This window comes from Numenius arquata, chromosome W (assembly GCF_964106895.1).
Source record: "Numenius arquata chromosome W, bNumArq3.hap1.1, whole genome shotgun sequence".
Classification (NCBI taxonomy): Eukaryota; Metazoa; Chordata; class Aves; order Charadriiformes; family Scolopacidae; genus Numenius; species Numenius arquata.
The window spans coordinates 3,375,256-3,398,852 of record NC_133615.1 but is presented as its reverse complement, the minus strand read 5'-3'; the positions used below and the strand labels follow the sequence as shown (position 1 = coordinate 3,398,852).

Genomic DNA, 23,597 nt, shown 5'->3' with positions numbered 1-23,597 from the left:
AAATAGCGGCTGTGGAGCAGCAAATCCAAACTGGCCATGTGGTGCTTCATCTGTGCTCGTGGAGACGCGGTAATACCTGGATGGAGGGAGTCATGGTTCACCTCGATTGCTTTCATTTTCCATAGTAACTGTTCCTGCCGTTTGCTGGGTACGAAAGCTGGATATTGCCGCCGGCGATAAAGATAAGCTGCTCCTTTCATTCCCTGAGATGCTCTCACCGCTTTAGAAATACACGTTGCTAATTACTTCTTGTTGGAAATCGGCTGGATTAGGAGAGAGAAAATATTGCTGCTGAAGGAGCTCATTAAAAGGAGATGCTGGGAAGCGAGCCGGCCACCCACCGGCCATGGCCATGCTGATAGGCAGGAGGTCAAACCCCAAACGCAGACGGTCAAAGGTCCTTCTGCCTGTAGAGCTGCCAGAGTGTAAGCTGGCAGATGGTTATTTGCAGAGTTAAAGCACGTGGAAGGTTTCACCTGACCTGAAGGCACTGATAAGAAGTAGGAGAGTTGGCCTGCACCACTTAGGCCATACAGTCAAGGCGTTCCTCACCTCCTTCAGCTGGGGCTGAAGGGACCTCCTTCCCCATGGCTTTGCAAAGGCCAGCTTGGAGAAGATAGCAGGCAAGCAGTGTGAAGGAGGTGATGATGGAGGGTTTGACCACATGCCGTTCCTCTCTGCTTAGCCCCAGATAGGCACCAAGCAGATGAGGGTGTCATCTCACCGAGAGGTGATGTCTAACAGGTCTTCACTGCAGGGAGTGGAGAGCAATGGGGTGGGTTTTGGAGACTGGACAAGAAATGTGAAAATTGGTGTTGGTTGCTCACGGGATAGGATGTGGTGTCTGCAGGATGTGGTGTCTGCTGGCTGGCGCTGGGCTGGAGCTTCTCCCTGGGTCTTGCTGGGGGGGGCGTTTCTTCAGTTTGGTTTTACCATCATCCCATGCAGGCACAGATAAATAGATCTGTGGGCTGCTGAGGTGCTTCTTGGTTCATGTTCCAGGTGTTTCATAGCAGAAGGGACCTGCTGGATCACGGCAGTATTTAAAATTTATTTATTATAAACTCCCCAGGGAGAGCAAACGCGAGAGGACACTGGATGTCCTACCACAGAAGGCTCTGGAAGGAGGTGGCTGTGTCAGTACATAAAGAATTTGCACCGCGGCTGCCTTTTATAGGAAGCATCTCTTGTTCCTGGGAAAACCTGGGATGATAAATCCCATACGGCAAGAAAAAGGCTCTTGGTGATCTGTCAGGGTAGGTCTGGAGCCCGTCACAGCCTGCCTCTCTGGTGGCATTGCTGGGGAATAAATCTTCTGCAGAGAGAGGCTGCTCCACGTTCCTCTTGCCCTATGTTGGAATCGTGGAGGAACAGAGGACTGGCATGGGAACTTTTTCAGCATTTAACTGGAGGATAAGTAAGGAAGAGACACAAGTTCTCCAACTGGAATGTCTTAAATGAGTCATTTAAACCCCTATCTAAACAGCTGAAGCTAGGTGGTTGAAAAGATGGACTGGGAGCTTCCCGTTTACTGGGATTTGGTGGTCGTTTGACCTTTTGATAATTGAACTTTGATGCAGGTGCCTAAATCTGGAGAAGCTTGATGCTAAGCACTGCATTAAGCAGCTGAACTCTGTATTTTAGAGATCTTTTCCAATCATCGTACCTAGATGTTAGCATTGAGTCCTGGCAGTGTAGTTGAGGGGGTAAGTCCATTTCCAACTCTGGCTATTTGGGTGCGTGTCGTAGCGTGGTGCTTCTGGTTCTCCTGTCTTTGAAGGCCACAACCTTCAAAGAAACTTGTTGTGTGTGAGAAAGCATTTTAGGCTTTCCACATCCATCCAATGGAAGGAAAGAAAGTGGCAAAATCAACCTCTTTATTTTGTTTCCTTTGCTGATGCCCAACCAGGTTGGACCTGAGGAAGGTGTGCAGATGTTATGGTAGGTTAGGATGTTGGTTCGTCTTGCTGAGTTGGAGCAAGAGTTGTTTGAGGAAGATCTCTTCATGGGCAGCAGTCTTGCTGACAAGGTTGCCGTGTCAACGTGTTTCGGACCAGAAGACCCCACTCTCTTTGCTTCAGGGAACGATGTTTGTATGAGGCTGGAGTTCCTGCTCCCTTGGGATGGCTGGGACACAAGTGGGTCCCATCCCAGGTAAAGAGCTGTGTGCAGCTGCCCTGTGGTGCTGCCTTGGCATGGCCAGGCTGCTGCAGACCAGGTTTTGGAGAAGCTTTGTTCTGGTGTGCTGGAGAGAGGATGACTGGAGCATCTGCCCTGGGGGAGGACAAACGTGTGAGATCCTCACACCTGGGCCACAGTGAGCATGATGGAAATGCATTCCCATCCCTACGTGTCTGTCTTCTCACCATGGACCCACCGTCCTTTTCTTATATCATTTTAGTTGCAAGTTCCCCTGTACTGTTGTGTTCCACCCATCTAGTCCAAGCTGGTTTCCTTCTCCATTGCTGCTCTTCACCTATCAGACTCACCACTTGGTTCCTCAAGTTCAACACAAATCTGGAGGACCTTTGGAGGTGGGGTGCATGTTGGGCTTGACATACTGATGAGCCATGGGCAGGCCCTCAGGGTGGGCTGATCTGTTGTGTGGGTGCTGCTTCCACCCTCCATCTACTGGATGAACACACAAATGTCGTAAAAATTGCTTGTTCTTATTGAGGTCTTTTGCTGATTAAGGGTAAAACTGTATAATTGCCATAAACTGTATAAACTTGCTAAAGCAAGAACCCCATTTGCTGGAGAAGAGAAGACTGAGGGGGGATTTGATTAACACCTATAAATACTTCAAGGGTGGGTGTCAGGAGGAAGGGGCCAGGCTTTTTTCAGTGGTGCCCAGGGACAGGACAAGAGGTAACAGGCACAAACTTGAACATGGGAAGTTCCATCTCAACATGAGGAGGAACTTCTTTGCTGTGAGGGTGGCAGAGCCCTGGAAGAGGCTGCCCAGAGAGGTGATGGAGTCTCCATCTCTGGAGACATTCAAACCTCACCTGGACGGGTTCCTGTGCAACCTTCTCTGGGTAAACCTGCTTTGACAGGGCGGTTGGACTAGTTGATCTTCAGAGGTCCCTTCCAAGCCCATATCATTCTGTGATTCTGTGATTTAGATCACTCTTCAAAATAACAGCTATTAATAATAATAAATTACAGTAATGCTGATAATTACTAAGTTCTAATAAGCAGTTTGCACACCTCTTGACTTTTTCTGGATCCATGTTTTATGATCATAGTAATGAGCACAGCATAGGCTTTGTAGAAAGGTTTGGAAGATAATTTTCAGATCCCCAAAACTTGCAGAATTTGTGCTTTGACAAAGTAGGGAGAGGAGTGGGGGACAGGAAAAAGAATATAGATTTGAGATTGATCTCTATTAATCATCATTAATTATCTGGGGTCTGGGAACCCTTGGTGGTAGGCTCTATGCAAACACAGATCCAAGGGATAACCGCTTCCTGAAGAGCTCTCAAGAACATGCGTTTGCTTAGTTTAGGAAGGCATCAGCCGCTTTGATGCTTAAATGTATGTTTGGGTTTTTGTTTGAAAATCTGTTGTTTGTACATGTTTTGAGGGTGAAGTGAGGTGGGAAACCTGCTCCAGGCACAGAGGTTTCATGGCATGTGGCACCAAGAAGAGCAGGAGACCATCCAGCCCATCCCACCTTACTGGTGGAGAGGGTTAATTTTGGAAAGGGAGAGAAGATTTAGCATTAGTATGGAGGATGAACCTTCATGGGTGAGCTTGAATTGGTCTGAATCTAGCTGGCTGCTTCCATTCCCATGGTGTGACCACCGTTTATGCTCCAAAATCTATTCTTCTTGAAGGGCCAGGCTGCTTGAACCAGGAACCAGTTTGCAGGACCCAGAAAATGGGCTTCTAAACCTGTGATTGTCTTGGTTTTGTTTTGTCAGGTACATTTTATATATGTGCATCTCACGCTTGCTAGAATTAGGTAGAGCCCAGAAAACAAGGAGTAACAGCTGAAAAAGCCCTGCCTTGAAAAAGCTTCTGGAAGATGGTGACCAAAACAACCCGTATCTGAGCGTTGGGACATCTCTGGGCAGGCTGGGGAAAGGCAATTGCATCATATCTGGGAAAGACTCATCTAAAATGGGTGAGACTTCCCAGAATGAAGTATGGAAAGTAGGCTGAGAGAGCAGAGGAGGCTTTCTTAAGCGGTGAAGTGCTTGAACATCATCTCATGGAGTCATAAAACCTTTCAGGTTGGAGAAGACCTCAGAAAGTCTTTAGTCTAACCACTTGTTTGAAGGGTCAGCATCAAGGTTGGGTTTCACCCCACTACTGTAGTGATCAGGGACACGTGGTCCCAACCATGAATGTGGGAGCGTGGTCAGAAGAGGACTTCAAAGGACAAATATAGAAAACCCGGAGCTGGTTTCTAGTGGGGAGAGTGCCAGGACATGCCACAAAGTAAAGAAGTTCCTCTGCTTCTTGAGCCTCTTTATTGATGCCCTGTGTCGGGTGATGGAGACACATCAGCAGTGGCCTCAGCACAGCCAGCACGTTGAGATGTCTACATCAGTTGGCCGGTCTTTGTGTCATTACGTGATTCACACCGACGCTGTGCAGACTAAGCATATAAAGAAGATTATAGACCATGACTTCTTAGTCTTTCAACTTATTATAAGGGTTGGGTGCTGACCAACTTGCTGTCCATGCCTGGACATCTGCTCTAGATGATCCTATCTCAGGTGTACGTGGTAACTTGTCGCCGTTAAACACAGGGGAGTTTTCTTCCTGGAAAGTTCTGGTTTCCTTTAGAGAGAGGTGAAGGTGCTCCAAGATGGACTGGGGTTTGGAGTTTCCTACTAGAGATCCAGAAATATCTCAAATACGTGGTTTGTGCTCCTTTGCTGGACCTGGTGACTTTTGCCAAACCCATTCCCTTTCAGTCCACCGTCTCTCCTGTTGCTAACCAGCAAAATGCTGGTGGTGAGCACCCCAAAAGTGGAGTCATGTGTTAGCCCTTGCTCTGCTTTATGACAGGTCTTCAAGGGGGAGCATCCCCAGGGCAGTGCCCTGGCCTTGATTTCCTCCAGTGCCACCTTAAAAAAACCCCATAATAATAAAAAAATAGGCAAAAATCCCCTTTGGGTTTGTGTTTTGTGGCCCCAGGGGATGGAGGATACCCTACATACTTCATCCCGAGTGATGCCACCTGTATCAGCTGTCCCTTACCTCATGCCGTCACCTCCCCACGTGCCATCATGCCCTCCAGGACTTGTTGCAGCCACCTATTCTCCCAGCTCTTTCTTTTTTTTCTTTAGCGATTTCTATTTATTAATTGGTGCTTTCCATATGGTAATTGGCACTAATTAGCTAAAAGGGGAGAGGCATGCCCTTCTCCATGCTCTCTGGGGCTCGTCTTTTTATTTTTTCTTTCATCTTACTTTTTTCTTTCTCCTTTTTAATACGCCACATGATTTTTGTTCGGGAGTTAATGTGTGATATTGATCTACATAATGAGCCTTTTTGACAGTCTGGGCACATTTGGGAATAATTCCTTGAGCAGATGAAATCCTTAGGCCAGAACTGCTCGTTCTCAGCAGTTTCCAAATGAAGCCACAATTGTTCAGAAGTGACAGATGAGAAATAGTTCAGGAGCTGGGAACAGATTATGGTGGTTGTTGTTTTTTGGTTTTTTTTTTTCTCCTCCTTCCCTTCCGGATGGCATGTGACTCACTCCAAATTTACTTGGTAATTTTATACTTGTCTCAAAACAGAGTGTAAGTACCAGTTCTCGGTGAAGGAGAGGGACGAAGTTTTGACATCCTGCAATGTGGTGGGATCTCCTGTGTCTTTTCCCTCCCAATCTCAGGGAAGGAGGAGTATAAGTCTTACCACGTGACCCTGGTGCAGAGCTGAAGTACAGAATCACAGATTTGTAGAGGTTGGAAGGGACCTCTGGATATTATCTAGTCCAATTCACGTGCAAACATGTCCAGCCCAGGTAGAGGAATCGATGGTTTCTTCTCTTTAAGGTGTGAGTGACATTCAGCCATGGAGGAATAGGCAGGAGGAGAGGGGTTGGTCCAAGCTCCCTCCACAGTGGTTAGGTGGGGGACTATAAAGATGCTGAGCTCCCTCCCCATCACTCATCCCAGCTTCTCTGGATGAGAGGATGTGGTGCTTGAGGTGAACTCGGGGCCAGCACCTGACTGATGGCCAAAGAAGGGGTGTAACCCCTCTCAGAATGGTCCCATCTCCCATAGCAATGAGTCTCAGAGCTTTTATGTCACATGGAAAATCCTTAGTTTTGATGGCTCTTCTTGTCCTTCTTGCTCCTGTGGGTTCAGCCCATGTTTACAAACCAAGGGGCTCCTGCTTGGGTCAGTACCTTGAGGAGAGACCTCCCAGGAAATCCCGTGATGTGTGCTGAAGTGTGGGGCTTGAAGAGCATCATCTGCAGATGTTTGCAGCTGGCACAGTCCCCACTTCCCGCTCTGTGTCCCTAGGCACCCCAGGCCTGGGCAGGGGAGAGGACCATGGGAGAGGGTGGTTTGGGTGGTGGCAGTCCCCTCCTCAGAGCAAACTGTACCTGTCCTTGCTCGCATGACCAGATGTGTTGCACTCGTGGAAGCTCTTGTGTTGACCATATGATGTGCAACCACTGTTAGATTTACAAACTGTGGCTTCTTGCTCCAACCTGGGCTTTGGGAGTCTTTTAATCGTAAGTCTTGTTTGAAGAAGCATCTATGGTCGGGGTGAAGGTCTTCTGGTGCTATTTCCATCTTAGGAGACCACAGGAGGACCTCTCCATGCCTTTTGCTTGCCTGTGGAGGGTACCTTTCATTTACCTTTCATTTCTGTCCCTTGTGATGGTGTGGTTTGTGGAGATACCCTGTTCTTGACCAGAGGAAATGGCATCCCCTTCGTGTCACTGAAATGTTGTTGGAATATGTCGTGTTGTTGGAGGACAACAATGGTCAACTTTCAAAGGAGTGTTATCTGGGATGGATGTGCTGGGTAGGTGCACACAGCGATCGCAGGAGCATCCAACTGAACATCATTAGGGCTACTGGCAATGCTGCATTTGAGGTTTCATCAGCTTTTCTTCATCAGATGCACATCTTCTGATGATATGGATGTCAGCTGTTGACGTGTCCCACCAGCAAAACCATGGATCCACGGTGCTTGGTAGTCTGGCAGAGTAAGACTGGGTTTGGGAGAAGAAGGACCTATGTTGTGGATGCCCCGTCCCTGGAAGTGTTCAAGGCCAGGCTGGACGGGACTTTGAGCAACCTGGTCTAGTGGGAGGTGTCCCTGCCCATGGCAGGGGGGTTGGAACTGGATGATATTTAAGGTCCCTTCCAGCTCTAACCGCTTTATGATTCTGTGTCTGGTCAAGATGAACGTGGGCTTGAGCCTTCATGTAGGTGACACCTTCGCTGTGTCAGGGGCATGGGACTGTGCTGGCTCGGAGCTCAGCTGGAGGCATAGGATCGTTCAGAGCAGAACATGCTTTTGTTGTTTTGCAGGGGTTTCCCCTTTTTTTTTTTTTTTTTTACTCTTTCTAATCCATTTTTAACAAGGAGAAGTTTTAAAAATAAATTCTGGTGCAATCTCTGTTTCACCTCCACGTGCATACCTCCTCGCTGGACCATTTAACAGTCACGCCGTTGTCTCAGCATCATTTACTGCTGCTGTCCTAGAGCATCCTCTTCCTCACACCCCTGCCCATCACCTCCAGCTTATCACCCTTATCCAGCACAGCGAATGCTCTGGGCTTTTTAAATTAAGCATTTTAATTTGGGGTTTTCTCTTGTGCATGTGCCTCTCTGGAGGCTTTCATAGAACTATAGAATGGTTTGGCTTGGAAGGGACCTTAAAGATCATCCAGTTCCAACCCCCCTGCCATGGGCAGGGACACTCTCCCACCAGACCAGGTTGCTCAAAGCCCCATCCAACCTGGCCTTGAACCCCTCCAGGGATGGGGCAGCCACAGCTTCTCTGGGCAGCAGTTTGGGTTCTGGATTCTTTCTCCGGTAGTTTGTAGTTTCTCCAGTAGTTTGGGTTCTTCGGTAGTTTGGGTTTTAAGAAGAGGAGGATCAGCAAAATGTCTGTTGTTGTTTTTATATGTAGGAATATCAGAGAAATGGGATTTTTTCTTTTTCATAAAATCGTAGAATCATCTAGCTTGGAAGGGACCTTTAAGATCATCAAGTCCAACCATTTAGTTTGTGCACACATGGAAACTCGAAATGTGACCACCTAAGATTATTATAAATATTATTGGATGTACAGCAAAAGTATCCTGCCTGCAGTAGCTGATAACCCTTGGTTACTGTTGTTTAAATTTTTTTAATAATTACTGGTAAATCATTTCTTGCCTTTTTTTTTTTTTTTATTTTACTTTCTCAGGCCCCCTCCGTTCTCGGCGTCTCTCCTGAAGGGATGGAGAACTCGTCGGTGGCATCGGCCTCCTCGGAGGCAGGGAGCAGCCGCTCTCAGGAGATAGAGGAGCTGGAGCGTTTCATCGACAGCTACGTCCTGGAGTATCAGGTCCAGGGACTCCTGACCGATAAAACGGAGGGGGACGGCGAGAGCGAGAAGACGCAGTCCCACATCTCCCAGGTGGGCAGTGAGCACAGTGTGGGGTGGGAGAGGGCCTGGGGGACACCGCTGGTGGCTTGTCACCTGGGTTGGGGATGCATGTCCAGTTGAAACACCTTTTTAAGCGGTGTAAAGCAAGACATAATAAAAACCTGAATTTGGGGCATCTTGCTTGTTCAGCTGGATCTGAGGTTTCCACCCAACTGGGTTTTGTTTTTCCATGGTCTCAAGGTGCGTGCCCTGAAGCTTTTTGACTTTTCCAAGGTTCCCATTTATAAATGAAGGACATTTTATTTATTAATTAAGCGTGTCCCTCTCCATCCCAAACAGCATGCTGCTTCGGCGGGGTGGAAAAATCCTGGAGGGATAGGGAAGAGCTGCTGGGGCTGCAGTTGGGGGGATGCTCAGTAGTGAGAGGTGCTCCTGTCCGTATGCACAGTGGTGTCCATGCAACAACCAAGACCAGAAGGTCAATCAAAAGCCCCAGAAGTGTGGTTCTTGTGGGCATTTTAATATGTGTAATAACTTGGTTACTTGTTTCATGGTTGTTTTGTCAGGGAAGGAGATGGCTGTATTTCAGAGGACGTGGTTTGGTGGTGTCATTAGGAATGACACGGTCCTAGTTAGGTTTGTTCCAAAAATGGCAAGTTTAGGTCCAACACAAGGAGAAACAAAACCTCCCAAACTGTTGTTGTTGGTTTTGGAGGGAAATAATTTGTATTCTGGTGCCATGGTGTGGCAGATTCGTACTGAAGGCGTGAACTGTTGAAGGAATAAGGAGCCCATGGTGCAGGGAGTGGTGATCTTGGGCTTGTAAAGCTGCTGTGATCCTCCATCTGTGACAGAGGTGCTTTCCAACCCTGCAGGGCTCCCTGTGGGATAAAATATTTAGGTTAGAGACCACTTACATGCTGGTTCTGAGGGCAAAATACGAATAATAAGACTGAAGGGTCATAAGAGTAAGGATACTGAAGTTGTTGGAGAGCTGAGATGTGTTTGAGCTGTTGGAGGGGTCTGCTGGTCTGATTTGGGTCTACATCTCTTTATGTGAGGTGCAAGGGAGACTGATCCTGAGCAGAGATCCCCAAAACACTTCTCATTAAGCCTTAACATTAGCTTAACTGCTAACGAGATTGTGTGGCAAAGCCAAGCTGGAGGTACGATGATGGGGAGAAGGGCAGAGTCCAGGCAGGGTTTGTTCAGGACCCATGACGTCCTCCACCAACGCAGAGTTTTGTTGCAGGTTGTTTTGTCTCTCATTTCATGCTCAAGTTTATTAATTGCTTACAAATGAGGCCCTGCCTCCCTAGGGCTTTGTTTTGCCTTTAAATTGAGAGGAGTGGTTGGGGTAGCGAGGGCGGGTTCCAGAGGTGCCACCTTCTCCCATCCCCTACCCCATGCACCTCAGCGTGCAAAAGCCAATGTCCCCAAGTCCAGCAGAAAGGAGTTTGCTCTCCCATGTGAACCTCATGAAGTTCAACAAGGCCAAGTGCAAGGTCCTACACCTGGGTTGGGGAAATCCCCCGTAGCATTGCAGACTTGGGGATGGATGAGTTGAGAGCAGCCCCGCAAAAAAGGACCTGGGGACACCGGTGGGTGACAAATTAGGCATGAGCTGGCAGTGTGCGCTTGCAGCCCAGAAAGCCAAGTGTATCCTGGGTTGTATCACAGGAAGCGTGGCCAGCACGTCAAGGAAGGTGGTTCTTCTCCACTCCCAGAGACCCCACCTGGAGTACTGTGTGCAACTTCAATCAAGAAAGACAGGGACCTGTTGGAGAGGGTCCAGAGGGGGCCATAGAAATGGTCAGAGGGCTGGAGAACCTCTGCTATGAAGGCTGAGAGAGTTGAGGTTGTTCAGCCTGGAGAAGAGAAGGCTCCAGGGAGACCTTATTGCAGTCTTTCAGGATACAAAGGGGGCTTAGAAGAAAGATGGGGGCAGACTTTTTACCAAGGCCTGGAGTGACAGGACAAGGGGCAATGGTTTTAAACTGAAAAAGAGCAGATTTAGACTGGACATAAGGAAGAAATTCTTTGCTGTGAGGGTGGTGAGACCCTGGCCCAGGTTGCCCAGAGAAGCTGTGGTTGCCCCATCCCTGGAGGGGTTCAAGGCCAGGTTGGAGGGGGCTTTGAGCAACCTGGTCTAGTGGGAGGTGTCCCTGCCCATGGCAGGGGGTTGGAACTGGATGGTCTTTAAGGTTCCTTCCAACCCAAACTGTTCTGTGATTCTATATATGAAGGATCCCATCCTTACCTGATATCAGCTGGTTTTATCTGATTTATCTGAGCTGTGCAGGTTTGCTGGAGCTGAGGATCCAATCCAGAGCTTTGCACCCTTCATACATTAGCTCAGTGTAAAGAAATTACCAATCAAAGGAATCTTTTTAAGAACAGATTTTGCTGAAGAGGTGTTTTACAATTTGAGGATTAAAGCTGTTAGAAGTGGGAGAAACTAAATTTAAAAATCAAGTGATTTAAAGTACTTTATAGTGCATTTTTTTTTTAACCTAAGGCTGGAAAATGGCTGTATTTGAAGTGACGCTTTGGAGGGGCTTCAGGTGAAACCAGCAAGTGCTGCTTTATTTAACGTGCCAAGTTTAGAAATACTATTGAATTAGAAATAAATTATGAGTCAAAGTTTTACAACCACTTGGAGCCTGTCCACGCCTCTGCCCATCCTCAGGACAAAAGCTGCTAATTCTGGTGGCAGCCCCGTGTACAATTTTTGCATTAAGATCCTTAGTTGCAACAACCAAATCCATCTTCCAGTTGTGGAAATGGGATTTTAGCTTTCCTCATCCCTGGCCTACCCTGGAAAAAAAAAAAAAAAAAAAGGACCTGCTGGGTTTTTAACGTCAGTTCTGGGAACGCTGCCTTTAAAGACGGTCAGATTTTATTTTAAAAGAAAAATTAATAATAACAGAAGACCTGAATGTTGAATCTTTTAATTAGACCCCTTTTAGTGGCGTCTCAAATTAAGCAACTAAATGTGGTTGTATCCCAGACCATCGGTGTATAAGTTTAATAAGGATTTCTCTCTGAAACTCCAGCAAAATGCAGTGTTTCATGTTTTTAGGGCTAAATATGGGACAAGAAGTGAGGATGGGCTTTTTCATAGGTCACCTGCTTTTATGGAGCCATGTCTTCAGGGATGCGTTAGGAAGGAATTATCTGTTGTCTCCCAAAGATACTAGTTTTCCCGCTTCATACCTTCATTTTAAACTGGAGATTGAGATGAGATCTGGGGAAGAAATTCTTTGCTGTGAGGGTGGTGAGACCCTGGCCCAGGTTGCCCAGAGAAGCTGTGGCTGCCCCATCCCTGGAGGGGTTCAAGGCCAGGTTGGAGGGGGCTTTGATCAACCTGGTCTGGTGGGAGGTGTCCCTGCCCATGGCAGGGGGGTTTGGAACTGGATGATCTTTAAGGTCCCTTCCAACCCAAACCATTCTGTGAGATTTTTATAAGAAATAATCAGGAATTTTTCTTTCTGATTTTCTCTTCCTGATCAATTCTTATCAAAGCAAGGAATAAACATGCACACATCCTGCAGCTCGCTGGAGTAACCCTGGTGGAAGCCAGCCTGATGGAAGGTGACGTGTTCCCTCTTAATGAGAGCTGGAGGAAAAAGGGTGGGTTTAGGGGGAAGGCACTGGACTGAGACTAAGAAAATTGGTTTTAACTGCAAGGTTTTGCCAGCAACTTAATCTTTAGTGCTGGGCAAGTTCCTTAATCTCTCTGCAGTTCGTTTCCTTGTGGCTGTAATAATGTTTTCCCTGCCTGAGAGAGGATAAATCCTCTCACCCACGTGTGTGAGATGCTCGGAAGGTACCATATCGTAGAATCATAGAATGGTTAGAGTTGGAAGGGACCTTAAAGATCATCGAGTTCCAACCCCCCTGCCATGGGCAGGGGCACCTCCCCTAGAACAGCCCCAAATAACTGCTGTTCTTGCAGGGGGAAGGAAGGGCGGGCACATTGTACGCTCCTCCATGCTCCACACCACTTGCAGGGGAGCTGAATCCATCTCCAGTCTAGAGAATCCCAGAGTGTGGACATTTCCATCGTGGGAGTGTCTCCAGCCTTGCTCCCACCAGAAAAAAAAGAGGAAAGTCACAGGGAAAATGCCGTTTTCTTTCAGCTGTGGACATAATAATGGGTGAGCTGTAGCTTGAGAGAACTTTCCAGGCACGTGGTTGCACTCAAAATTGTTAAAGGAGATATGCATAGGTCTAGCAGAAGGCTCTCGAGGGTGGTAGCATCATGAGCTTCTCCAGGTAGGTCAGCAGAGGTGGCAGGAGAGCGATGGGCAGCTCGTTAAAGAGCTCATTAAAGGTGAGGCTGCTGTTTTCCATCTGGTTGAGCTACCATGGGCTCTCCCGTGAGGGCAGAGCTGTGCAGGGATGGTGAGCAGTTCTAGTGGTGGCTCTTCCTCTTATTTGTGAGGAAGGTCAAGAAGGTCTCAGGTAGTTGCTGTTTGTATGTTTTGTTGGGGCATCAGCCTTGGTGATGGCATCCAAGGGATTTCTGGAGCAGCCAGATGCTTCCGGGATGAAAGACCTCAAAAATGGAACAGGTCACCAAGGTTCAGTCTCAACTTTGGGGGAGGGACAACAAAATGACTTTAGGATTATCATTTATGTTTGTTTGCTTGATTATTTTTATTTTATTTTTTTCCCCACTACGATGCAACCCTTCATTTCATTGGGGGGAAAAGACCCCAAATTGAATTATTTTGGTGGATACACCTTGCTGTCAAACCTTGGGGGAACCAGCAGGTCATATTCCAGAGCTGCTCTGCTCTGGCCTCTGCTACCCTGCCGTCCTCCCTCTGTTACTGGGAGGTCCCCCAGTGCCCACGTCCTTCACCATGGGGAGAAGCTGGTGTGACAGTGGGGCTGCCATCCAGGCTGCGTTTCACAGCTGCAACATATGGCAACGGCCAAACCTGCAGCTTTGAGCTCTGTTTTCTGCTTGGTTTAAAATAAAACCACAGATTTTTGGCAGCTCAGGACTCATATCTGTCCCTGAAGCAAACAGAGTTGGGAAAAGCAGAAAATTCCCAACTTTCCATGGAAAAGTGTAATCAAGTCAAGCTGTCCTGCTGCCTGCCACACGCCTGGGATACCGAACACCGCTGGAGTCTGCAAGGAAATACTGGGGGTGGTTTTTATGGCAAAGCATCATTTCAGGTGCCTTCCTGCAATTGTTCCCGCATCTTCCCTCTGCTCAGTGTCGGCGGGTGGAGCATTTCCGAGCCAAAGCCTTTGGGATCATCCTCGATAAGGGGGAGGCGGCACGTGTACAGCGATGCCCACAGCCGGAGGGTGTTTGCTGCGTGCTGTGGACTGACACAGCGTTTTTTTCCCAGCCTGGCTATTATTTTACACAATCCCCTTTTTTTTTTTTTTTTTTATCCTTTTTACAGTGGACGGCGGATTGTAGCGAGCAGCTTGACGGCAGCTGTTCCCCATCCCGAGGGAAGGGCTCGTCGTCTCACGAACACAATCAGGTAGGGGTTGCGTTTAGCTCTTCCTCAACAAACTTTTGCTTTTCTTCTTGTTCTGCCTCATCTGGCAGCGTGGAGCCCGCCCGTGCTGCCAGCTTTCCTCTCCCATGGAAGGGGAGATGCCCTCTCCCTCTTCTCAGCATCTGAAAGCTCACTCCCGCCAAAACCATGGGAGATGCGCAACATCCCGACCTGCGATAAAGGCGGGAGGGAAGGGGAGGGAATGTGGAGTGTCCAATTTATTCCTGAAGAACTTCTTATTGCCACCTATTTGGAGCATCAAAGCTGACTTTGGAAGTATGGGATGTAGCTGGGATGAGGGAGCTTTGTGTAGCTGCGCTTCATGGTTTTGTGCTGCAGCACGAGGATGGTGTTGCAGGGAAGAGGAGAAGTGGGAGAAGAACCAAAATTGCACATGCTGAGAGCCTGTGTTGGGTTTGCAATGACAGAAGCCAGGTGTGAGTCGGTTTTGGTGGTTGTCTGTGGTGTGAGCACCAATGAAGTGTATTTACCAAGCGCTGCTGGCATTGTTGGAGGTGGCTGTCCCTCCTCTGTGTGAACACTGGCATGGGAGAGGGTTGGCAAGGACAGAGACATGGGTTTGACTGTTCTCACCTGGTTGAGGAGCTGCTGTGCCACCATGGGACCATCAAGTTTGTAAGAGCAGCAGTTGCTCAAGGAGTTATGAGACCGAAGTGGCATTAGCAGTTACTGGGGCTGATGGATGTCCCACCTGGAGAAGGGGCTTCAGGCTGGTGGTTTTGGTGCTCTTGCGCTGCTTGAGGTCCTCCAGGCTTCAGTCCCACGTGTGGGATCCATGAGAAGTCTGGGAGCCCCTTGTAGGGTGGTCCAAGAGGCCGTGCCCATCTGAGCAGTGTGTATTTGTAAGGATGCTGGGACCATCTATACAAACACCAGCACAGAACAAAGGCAAGGTCTTGTTGTGTAGGAAGGTGGTGTAGGGAGGCGCTCCTTCAGATGAACCTCTGAAGGTAGCAGACGGCATTGTGGATTTAATTTATGATAGCTTTGATCTGCTCTGAAATATTCAACAGCAAAACCCCGGCTGGGCTCCATCCCACCACCATCACAGCTGCTTGAAATTCAACTGGGAGGCTGGACGTTTCCATCGAGCCTCCTTGGGTCGCTTGGGGTTTTTAGCAGGACCAGATCCTTTTTCTTTGGGGCAGAAGGTCCCTGGCTCTTCCCCCAAGGGCTCAGCTGATGTCTCTGGTGGGTATCACGGGAGGATGGAGGAATCACACATGAGTGATGCTTTCCCGACTCAAATCAGCGCAGCCCTGACATCTTCCATCTGCCTGGTGCCGTGTTCTCTTTTGTTTCAATTTACAGGGGTTTTTTTCTTGGTTTTTTTTTTTTGTTTTTTCCCTGGGAATTAAACCTGTTTGATCTCCACCAGCACGGAGCTTGTTTTCTATGTACAAATAACATTCGCCGATGCCCAAAGCTGTTTTCCCTGCGTTTGGGCTCTCTCCCAGCCTGCAGCCGAGCTAATAATTATCCCTCTCCGTGTTGGGCTTCCTTTAACAGCGAGTAACAAATTTTCCTTGGCACCAAAGAGGAGCTGCGAGCTATTGTTCTTCTGTCCAAGCAAGCGTTTCTCTTGCTTTTACTGATATATGAGTGAAACGCTGCTGGTGAGAATTAGGGGCTCAGTTTATTACCGTTTCTGGCTGTTGATTTTTCACTAGTAGCTTTAAACATTAATTAATAAATAAATAAATAAATAAGGTGTTTGTCTTGCCTGTAAATTATCAATCCCCTCTTCAAACCTGCTAAGGAAAAAGCCGGCTAATTATTTCCCAAGGGATGTTGCCGGGGGTTGGGTTTTATTTTTGGTGCAATTTTGTATGGATTTTGAGGGGTTTGGTTGGAAAAATCGAATTCCTGTTTCTCCTGTTTTATTTCCAGCTGAGATTTCTGCCTTGCTGGTTGTGGAATTGAAAAATGCTTGGATGTGAGATTTCTGCTGACTTCAGCTACCGTGAAAATGTAGTTTATGTATCAGTCACCATGATACGCCTCACGCAGTTCGAACCTCAAAATCAGAAAGGGCATTTCTATGGAAATTCCAGGTTAGTCCTGGAAAATATATTCGGCATCTGGTTCCTTTTCTGCGAAGGCAGAGTAGTTCAGGGCCACCTTTTCAAAAATAATTGGTTTCTTCAAGGTTGTAGGGGAGCCCAGATTGAAGCTGACTTTCCCACACCTGAAAATCCCCCTCTGCATTCCCAAGTACCTGATGCCTTTGAAGTTCTTGGCTGTAGGATCCAGCCAAAAAAAAATAAAGATTTTTTTTTTTTTTTAATAGGTGTATTATGTGTTTATATAGGCATTTATATATAATATGTGTGTATGTAAGCATCCACAAGACGTCGTATAAGTGTGGGGCTGAGAGCGATTCCTGGATAGTGTAAATTTAAGGGTAAATATAAGGTGTCTTTATGCAACCTGCTGTCCAGGAAATTCCTGAATTGCTGTTTTTCCGACGTTGCCGGGTATCTCTGGGAAAGACCACCCTGTACTTGCCCTGCTCTTACACTCCTTGATGAGACATCTGCAATTAGCAGCTGTGGGAGACTGTATGGGGGTCAGTGCCTGTAGGATGGCACTGCGCATCCCAGATGACGGAGAAAAAAAAAAATGGAGATTTCTCCTGGAAACCTTTTACTCTGGTTTTGCCAATTCTCTGGGCACGTGGCTGTGAGAAGATGTGGAGGGTCTCGTGGGACACATTTCCTGAACTCCTGGTGCTCTGAGAAAAATCCCGGCCTCCTAATTACATTGAGCTCATCTATAATTCTCCTTGTTTCCTACCGCGAACGCTTTTGTTCGCTGCCGTGCCCCGTTAAGCCCCCCCTGCATTTGAGCGATACCCCCCAGAAGGTCTTCTAGCACCGGCTGAGCCTCTGGTGTGTGAAGACCACTCCATCGACGTACACAAGATACTATCTGAGCACCTTATTGCCTCTATAAATGAGGAGAATTTCGATAATGGAATCATTTTAAATCTTTCTATGTTTGGATTTAATTTATTTATTTTTTTTCTCAAAAGACCCAGTGGGAAGATTTTATATAATACTTTATTTGCATTCCCCTTGTGAGGCTGTTGGAAGTAGGAAGCTCTTTGATATATTTCTAAGAGCAATTCATTAAGTGAGAGACTTCTGGTATGGTACGTGTTTCGAGAGCCAGCGGAGCTCTTGGTACACTAAAGGCCTGGCAGAAGCTCCATCCCAAGCTCCCCTTATGGAAAGGGCATTAAAAAAATCCAGAGTGACTGTGCGGGTTTGTCCTATTTCTCCAGGCGGTGGGGGAGAGCGAGTTGAAAATCCTTCTTCCTGGCCAAGTCCATCCCTTCCCCCGTGGTGGCTGGCTGTTACCCATCGTCACCAAGCAAAAGCCTGCGTTGTTGGCAGCAAATGGGACTGCAATTGATTTGACTGCTTATTTGCGTGTGTGTCCATGTCCCACCGGCTGCATCAGGGACTTGGAATCATAGAATGGTTTGGGTTGGAAGGGACCTTAAAGACCATCCAGTTCCAACCCCCTGCCCTGGGCAGGGACACCTCCCACCAGACCAGGTTGCTCAAAGCCCCCTCCAGCCTGGCCTTGAACCCCTCCAGGGATGGGGCAGCCACAGCTTCTCTGGGCAACCTGGGCCAGGGTCTCACCACCCTCACAGCAAAGAAGTTCTTCCCCAGATCTCATCTCAATCTCTCCTCTTTCAGTTTGAAATCGTTCCCCCTCGTCCTATGGCTCCCCTCCCTGATCGAGAGTCCCTCCCCATCTCTTGTAGGCCCCCTTCAGGTACCGGAAGGGGCTCTAAGGTCTCCCTGGAGCCTTCTCTTCTCCAGGCTGAACAATCCCAACTCTCTCAGCCTGTCCTCACAGCAGAGGGGCTCCAGCCCTCGTAGCATCTCCATGGCCTCCTCTGGATCTCCTCCAAGAAGCACATATTTTTCTTGTGCCTGTTGCATGGTTGGGACCTCAGATGTTTCTCCAGTTGATGGTCATGTTGCCTTATCTCCTGAGCACTGAAGGAGCAGGGAGGGTGTGTGGATCGCATCTGGATTTTCCTACACCCTGGTAGTACCACCCTTCTGCTGTCATCCACGAGGAGCTGGTGGTGGAGGAGATGACTTGGTTTGCCTTCCCATTAAGCTAGTAGAAACAGCAGTACACCTGTGGTGGGTTTCCACTCTTGGGCAATGATTGGAGAGGACTAGATGGCCAGGGTCAAGAGCATCCCAAGGGCTGCACTGGCAAGTTAACAGTGTAAGATGTCGAGTGTCCCATGCTGTTCAACATCGTGGAGATATAGGGGCCTTTGCAGGGAGGGTGTGCCATTGTCACCAAGCCTGGCACCTCCTGCCAAAGGATGTCTGAACCCAAGCCTTGCTGGTGAGGAAACCGTGAGAAGTTCCCACAAAATCAAAGCTAATATCACCTGAAACTATGTTCTGCGTCTCCATGACTCAAAGAACCACAGTGCTGTGCTAGTGCCAAAATGTTCCCAGGCAGGAGATGCTTCTGGTTGTGTGAACTCAGGCTGTAGGCAGAGGACATCTGACCTGCCTGCATCTGGGCAGGTGTCTTTGACTCAAGATCGGGCTGCACAGGGCTTTGAGCAACCTGATCTAGTGGGAGGTGTCCGTGCCCATAGCAGGGAGGTTGGAACTTGATGATCTTTAAGGTCCCTTCCAAGCCAAACCATCCCATGATTCTATGACTGCTGTGAGTGGGGTGGGATCAGAGCAGATCCACTCAAAACTCTCAGGTCCTGCTTTCATGTTTCTCACCTGAACCTCAAACCCCTCTCTGATGCTGAGCACTAGGCTTCCAACCCTTTGAAGTCATGGCTGGAAAAGCTGGTACGTTGCCAAAGCAAAGGCAACGTAGGGATGGGGCGACGTGTAAAGGCTGTCTCTTGGAGAAGAGCAGATTTCAAAGCGCAATAAACCTGAATTTTACAGAAAGCGCCAAAAACAGAGCATTAGTGCAGATTTCTCTTGCCGTTCCAGAGAATTTTTTTTTGCTGGCATCACTGCTATTGGACCCCCTGGGGTCAAACACAAGGAAATCCTCCCCAATGGATGCTGTGGAGGGCGACGGGAAAGGATCATGGTCTGAGGTGGTGGCCACGTCACTAGGGCCAGAGTTGGACTCAGGCTCCTGTGACCGTCATGTAGACTTCTTGAGTTGGCGGTGAAGTTGTCCGCTTACCAGCTTAAATCCGCTGACATCAGCAGGCAGCGTGTAATGCCCAAATCCTTGGCTGACCAGATCAGTGCTGGAGAGTGGGTGGACACTGCTTGAGAAGAGACCGGAAGGATGTCTCCACTAAAGGTGTAATTCGTTTCCCCATGCTGATTAGACAACCCGTGTCTGGCTTCAGTTGCCCGTCCTTGGGTCTGGATCTGAAGCGCAGTGATTTTTCTTGCTCAGCAAAAGGCGAGGGATGATCCTGGGGGCAAGTTGGGGTTTTCCATCTCACCAACCCACTTGTGTCATGGTTTCTACACTGAATTTGGTTGAGGTTGGCCACCACGCTGAAGACCTGTCGGGACGAATGGGTGCTGGCAGATGCTACAGTCACCGTTGTCTCATTTCCAAAAGAGAAAGCAAAAGAGAGGGAGTTACTTTGAGGCTTTGCCAGTGAATACAGGTTGGTGTAGCCCTACCTGATGGAGGAAGAACTTAAATCTTTAACTGAGGTGACCTGCCCATGATCAAAGACCAACTCTGAAAATACCAGTTGCTTAATGGTTTTCTGCCTGTAATTGCTGGGTGACACTCCCTCCGTGTAGTGAATGCAGCCCTGTTCAGTTGTGGTTGGAGAGAACTGCTGGGAAAGAAATCAAGTCCTTTAGCTAATGTATGGGTTTAACTTTCTCTGGGACTTCTGTTTGGGATACGCCTCATGAAGAAGCAGCACCCCTTGTGAAGCAGCCACCTCTTGAGGGTCTGAAGACCTGGGAGCGAAATGCTTCACTGCTTTGCTGCCTGATTTAGAAGAACTGCTGCTGTTTACTGAGGATGGAGGAAGGTGTCTTCTAGGCCTGGTGTCACTAGTGACTCACATGGGAGGAGGTCTCATCACCATCAGTTTCCATTTGTGTGGAGAGAACATTGTGATGCCAGTCTGTCCACTGAAAGGAGAGCTTCCCACGCTCCAGTTTTGTGAAACTTGAGGTAGCCAAGTTACCTTTGAGGTCTCCATTCTTCTTCCAGACTTGGTTGAATAAGTCAACAAGTTCTTGGCAGGAAAGGGATGACGTAAGCCCTTTCCTTCAAGGCCTGGGCAGGGGCTTGCTGCTGGGTTTCTATGGCACAACTGAAGTTCTCAGTGTCATTTTGAGTGCTCTCAGTGTTCTTCGTCTTCATCCTTATGTGTAAACGAACTGTCTAGCACATCCTTGGCTCACAGGTTTCTTCTGATGTTGTCCAGGAGGAACACAACCACACAGCCTTGGCCTTTTCCTGGGAAGTCCAGAAAGATCTCATGGGCTTAACCTCCAGCTTCCAGGCCCATCAGGTCCTTTGGTCCTGTATTGTGGCCCAGGCATAGGTGGAACCTTACTTTTCCTGGGGTGGGAGAAGAGCTCCAAGTAATGTTTGGTGACCCTTCAGCTGTGCCTTTACCAAAGCACTGAGCAGGTACTGTACCAGATTGGAGAGGGCTGGGGAAGGTGGACATGGACCTGGGGAGGGAAGGAGCAGAGCTAAAGTTATTTGTTTTTCTGCATGATATTTTAATAGAATCATAGAATTGTTAGAGTTGGAAGGGACCTTAAAGGTCATCTAGTTCCAAGGGTAAGTTTTCTGTTTTTTTCATAGCTTTATGCAATACATTGTGAAGAAAGAAGCTGGACATTTATCCCTCCTAAAATGCATATGTTTTTTTCTTAAAAGGTGCATTTTAAATTATTAAAATAATTAAATCCTGATTTTTCCATAGAAAAATTGAAGTGCTTGTTCTTGAATAGATCTAGAAGAGCATGGAGATACTTGGAATCCCGTGTCAAAATTCTGCATAACTGGAAGATTTAGCTGCAGCACAAAGTGGGTGTGTGAAAACCTCTCCTGCAGAGAACAAAAACCTCCAAAAGGACCTTCTCCTGTTCTGACCAGGATTTAACACTCAAAATTTGGGAGTAATTTGAAGGAAACTCCACAACTTGGCCTAGGGAGCTCCTTGTAGGTGCAGTGGTGAGACCATTGTTAATGCTGGTGGAAATCAGAGAGGCTTTTGTGTCCTGAGAAGTCCTCTAGCTTTCTGTTGTTTTTCCTTTTTCTCTGGCCCACCCTAGACTGTACACCGAATATTGAGATTTTTACATAAAATTGAACATGAATCCCATCAAGCGACCACTGGTGTCTTTGGGCCGCTTAAAGCTTGTGGTATTGACATGGTTGGTCTACACCTCTACCAACATAGCCAACTTCACCCATACTTATAGTCACTGAGGGCAACCAGAGTTGGGGGGTTCAGCTCGGAGAGAGTTGGGGGGGTTCAGCTTGGAGAAGAGAAGGCTCCAGGGAGACCTTAGAGCCCCTTCCAGTCCCTCAAGGGGCTCCAGGAAAGCTGGGGAGGGACTCTTGATCAGGGAGGGGAGCCATAGAAGGAGGGGGAAGGGTTTTAAACTGAAAGAGGGGAGATTGAGATGAGATCTGGGGAAGAACTTCTTTGCTGTGAGGGTGGTGAGAGCCTGGCCCAGGTTGCCCAGAGAAGCTGTGGCTGCCCCATCCCTGGAGGTGTTCAAGGCCAGGTTGGAGGGGGCTTTGATCAACCTGGTCTGGTGGGAGGTGTCCCTGCCCGTGACAGAGGGTTGGAACTCGATGATCCTTAAGGTCCCTTCCAACCTGAACCATTTTGTGATTCTGGCGAGTTATCTCCTTTTTCTGCAAATGGGATTTTCAAACTTGCACTGAAGCAGCAGAAAATATTAACTCTTGAAGCTGGCAAAGGGAGCGGGATTAATTAGTTCATGCCTCAAAGAGCTGGCTGCGAAGGTGAAAATTGCAGTGTAAGTGAAACATATGATTATCGCTAATTAAAATGCAAATGTTAGATTTGACAGCTAGTTTCCGAAGGAGGGTGGCTGGCAGCGTTAATGCGCACAAGCCTTGCTGTTCCCAAGAGGGTGTAGAGCTTTGGTGGCCAGAAGGATTGTCAGGGATGAAAGCAGTGGCTGGGAATGAATCTCCGGAGGAGGTGACATTTTCCTCCAAGCCTCAAAGTGTGGCTCAGAGGTCCCATCTCCTGCTGGTGAGGGTCGACCATGAATGGTAGGTGGAGGAGCCTAAATAAGAGCTGGGAAGAAGAGTTCAAGGATGGTTTGGGATGTTGGGAGAGACTAGGAGAGTATTGGTCTTTTGAGTAATGGATCTAGATGATGGGGGATTGGGTTGACAGGAGACAAGGGCAAGGGATGGAGAACTTCATGCCATTACAACTGTTTGTTCAGCTTTTGTAAAGCTGTGGACAAATCTGTTCCTGCAACATGTTGAATTAATTTCAGAAGACCACCATGGGGGAGACATGTAGGTGGCCATGCTGTGGGATGGAGGGTGAGCAGCGCCGTGTCCCACCACCACAAAACCTCAGCTTTCTGCTGAGATCCAGCTACCTGTATGAATTTGGGATCAGGTTTTAATGTTTTTTGTGATGATGCTGGTGGAGAGTTTTTGTTGCTCGGTGGTTGTTTATTAAGGAGTGATCATTACCTGCATATTCTCAGCCATCGATCATCACCCATGAGTTTGGTGTGAACTTCCCTGCTCTTGCAGGAAGGGGGTCTTCAGAGAGGGTTCGTTTTTGCACAAAAGGGCTTTATTAGAGGACACAAAGCCACCAGAAACATCTTGGAGAGTTTCTAGTAGATCTATTTCAGTTCCGGAGAAGTCCCCTCAGTAAGGTAGCAGTAAAAAGTTGTTCATCTTTGGCAATTAGTCCGAAATTCAGGTAAAATATTGAGCTTGACTGTGCTGGTGAGTTTGAACGTCAGTGAATTTAGTCCATACTCGGTTGAACTGTTTCAGCTTCAACAGAAGTTTCAACAATTTTTGGTTCAACGTATTTTATTTTTAAAATAATTTGGTTTTAAATATAAATATTTATTAATAGGGTGTGATAAAGATAAGGAACATGAACAGAAAAGAGACCTCAGGCCATGAGTTAGAGCCAGGAGACAAGTTAATCTTTCCTGTAAGGGTGATAAGACACTGGCCCAGGTTGCCCAGAGAAGCTGTGGATGCCCCATCCCTGGTGGCTTTGAGCAACCTGGTCTGGTGGGAGGTGTCCCTGCCCAGGACAGGCGGTTGGAACTGGATGATCCTTAAGGTCCCTTCCAAACCATTCTATGATCTAGTAAAAGAGTATCTGTGATTTTTAGCTAGCTGGTTCATGCCGTATCTGCTGGTTTGTCTCGGTGAGTTTGGACATTGATGATGGTACCAATCTCCCTGTTTCTCACAAGGGTT

The 23,597-nt window shown here is 47.8% G+C and overlaps 1 protein-coding gene across 4 annotated transcripts in view; it reads left to right on the top strand.

Moving 5' to 3' along the window:
• Positions 1 to 8,418: 8,418 nt before the first annotated feature.
• LOC141476625 (CBP80/20-dependent translation initiation factor-like) overlaps positions 8,419 to 23,597 on the top strand; it is a 135,575-nt gene continuing 120,396 nt past the window's right edge. For 2 of the 4 annotated variants that reach the window (XM_074165402.1, XM_074165401.1), the window contains exons 1-3: positions 8,431 to 8,610; positions 14,010 to 14,074; positions 20,361 to 20,367. In XM_074165402.1, the coding sequence (XP_074021503.1) occupies positions 8,431 to 8,610; positions 14,010 to 14,074; positions 20,361 to 20,367 (252 nt within the window). Of the gene's footprint in view, positions 8,611 to 14,009; positions 14,094 to 20,360; positions 20,368 to 23,597 lie in introns of all 4 variants that reach the window. The other 2 variants (XM_074165403.1, XM_074165400.1) reach the window with 2 other exon arrangements.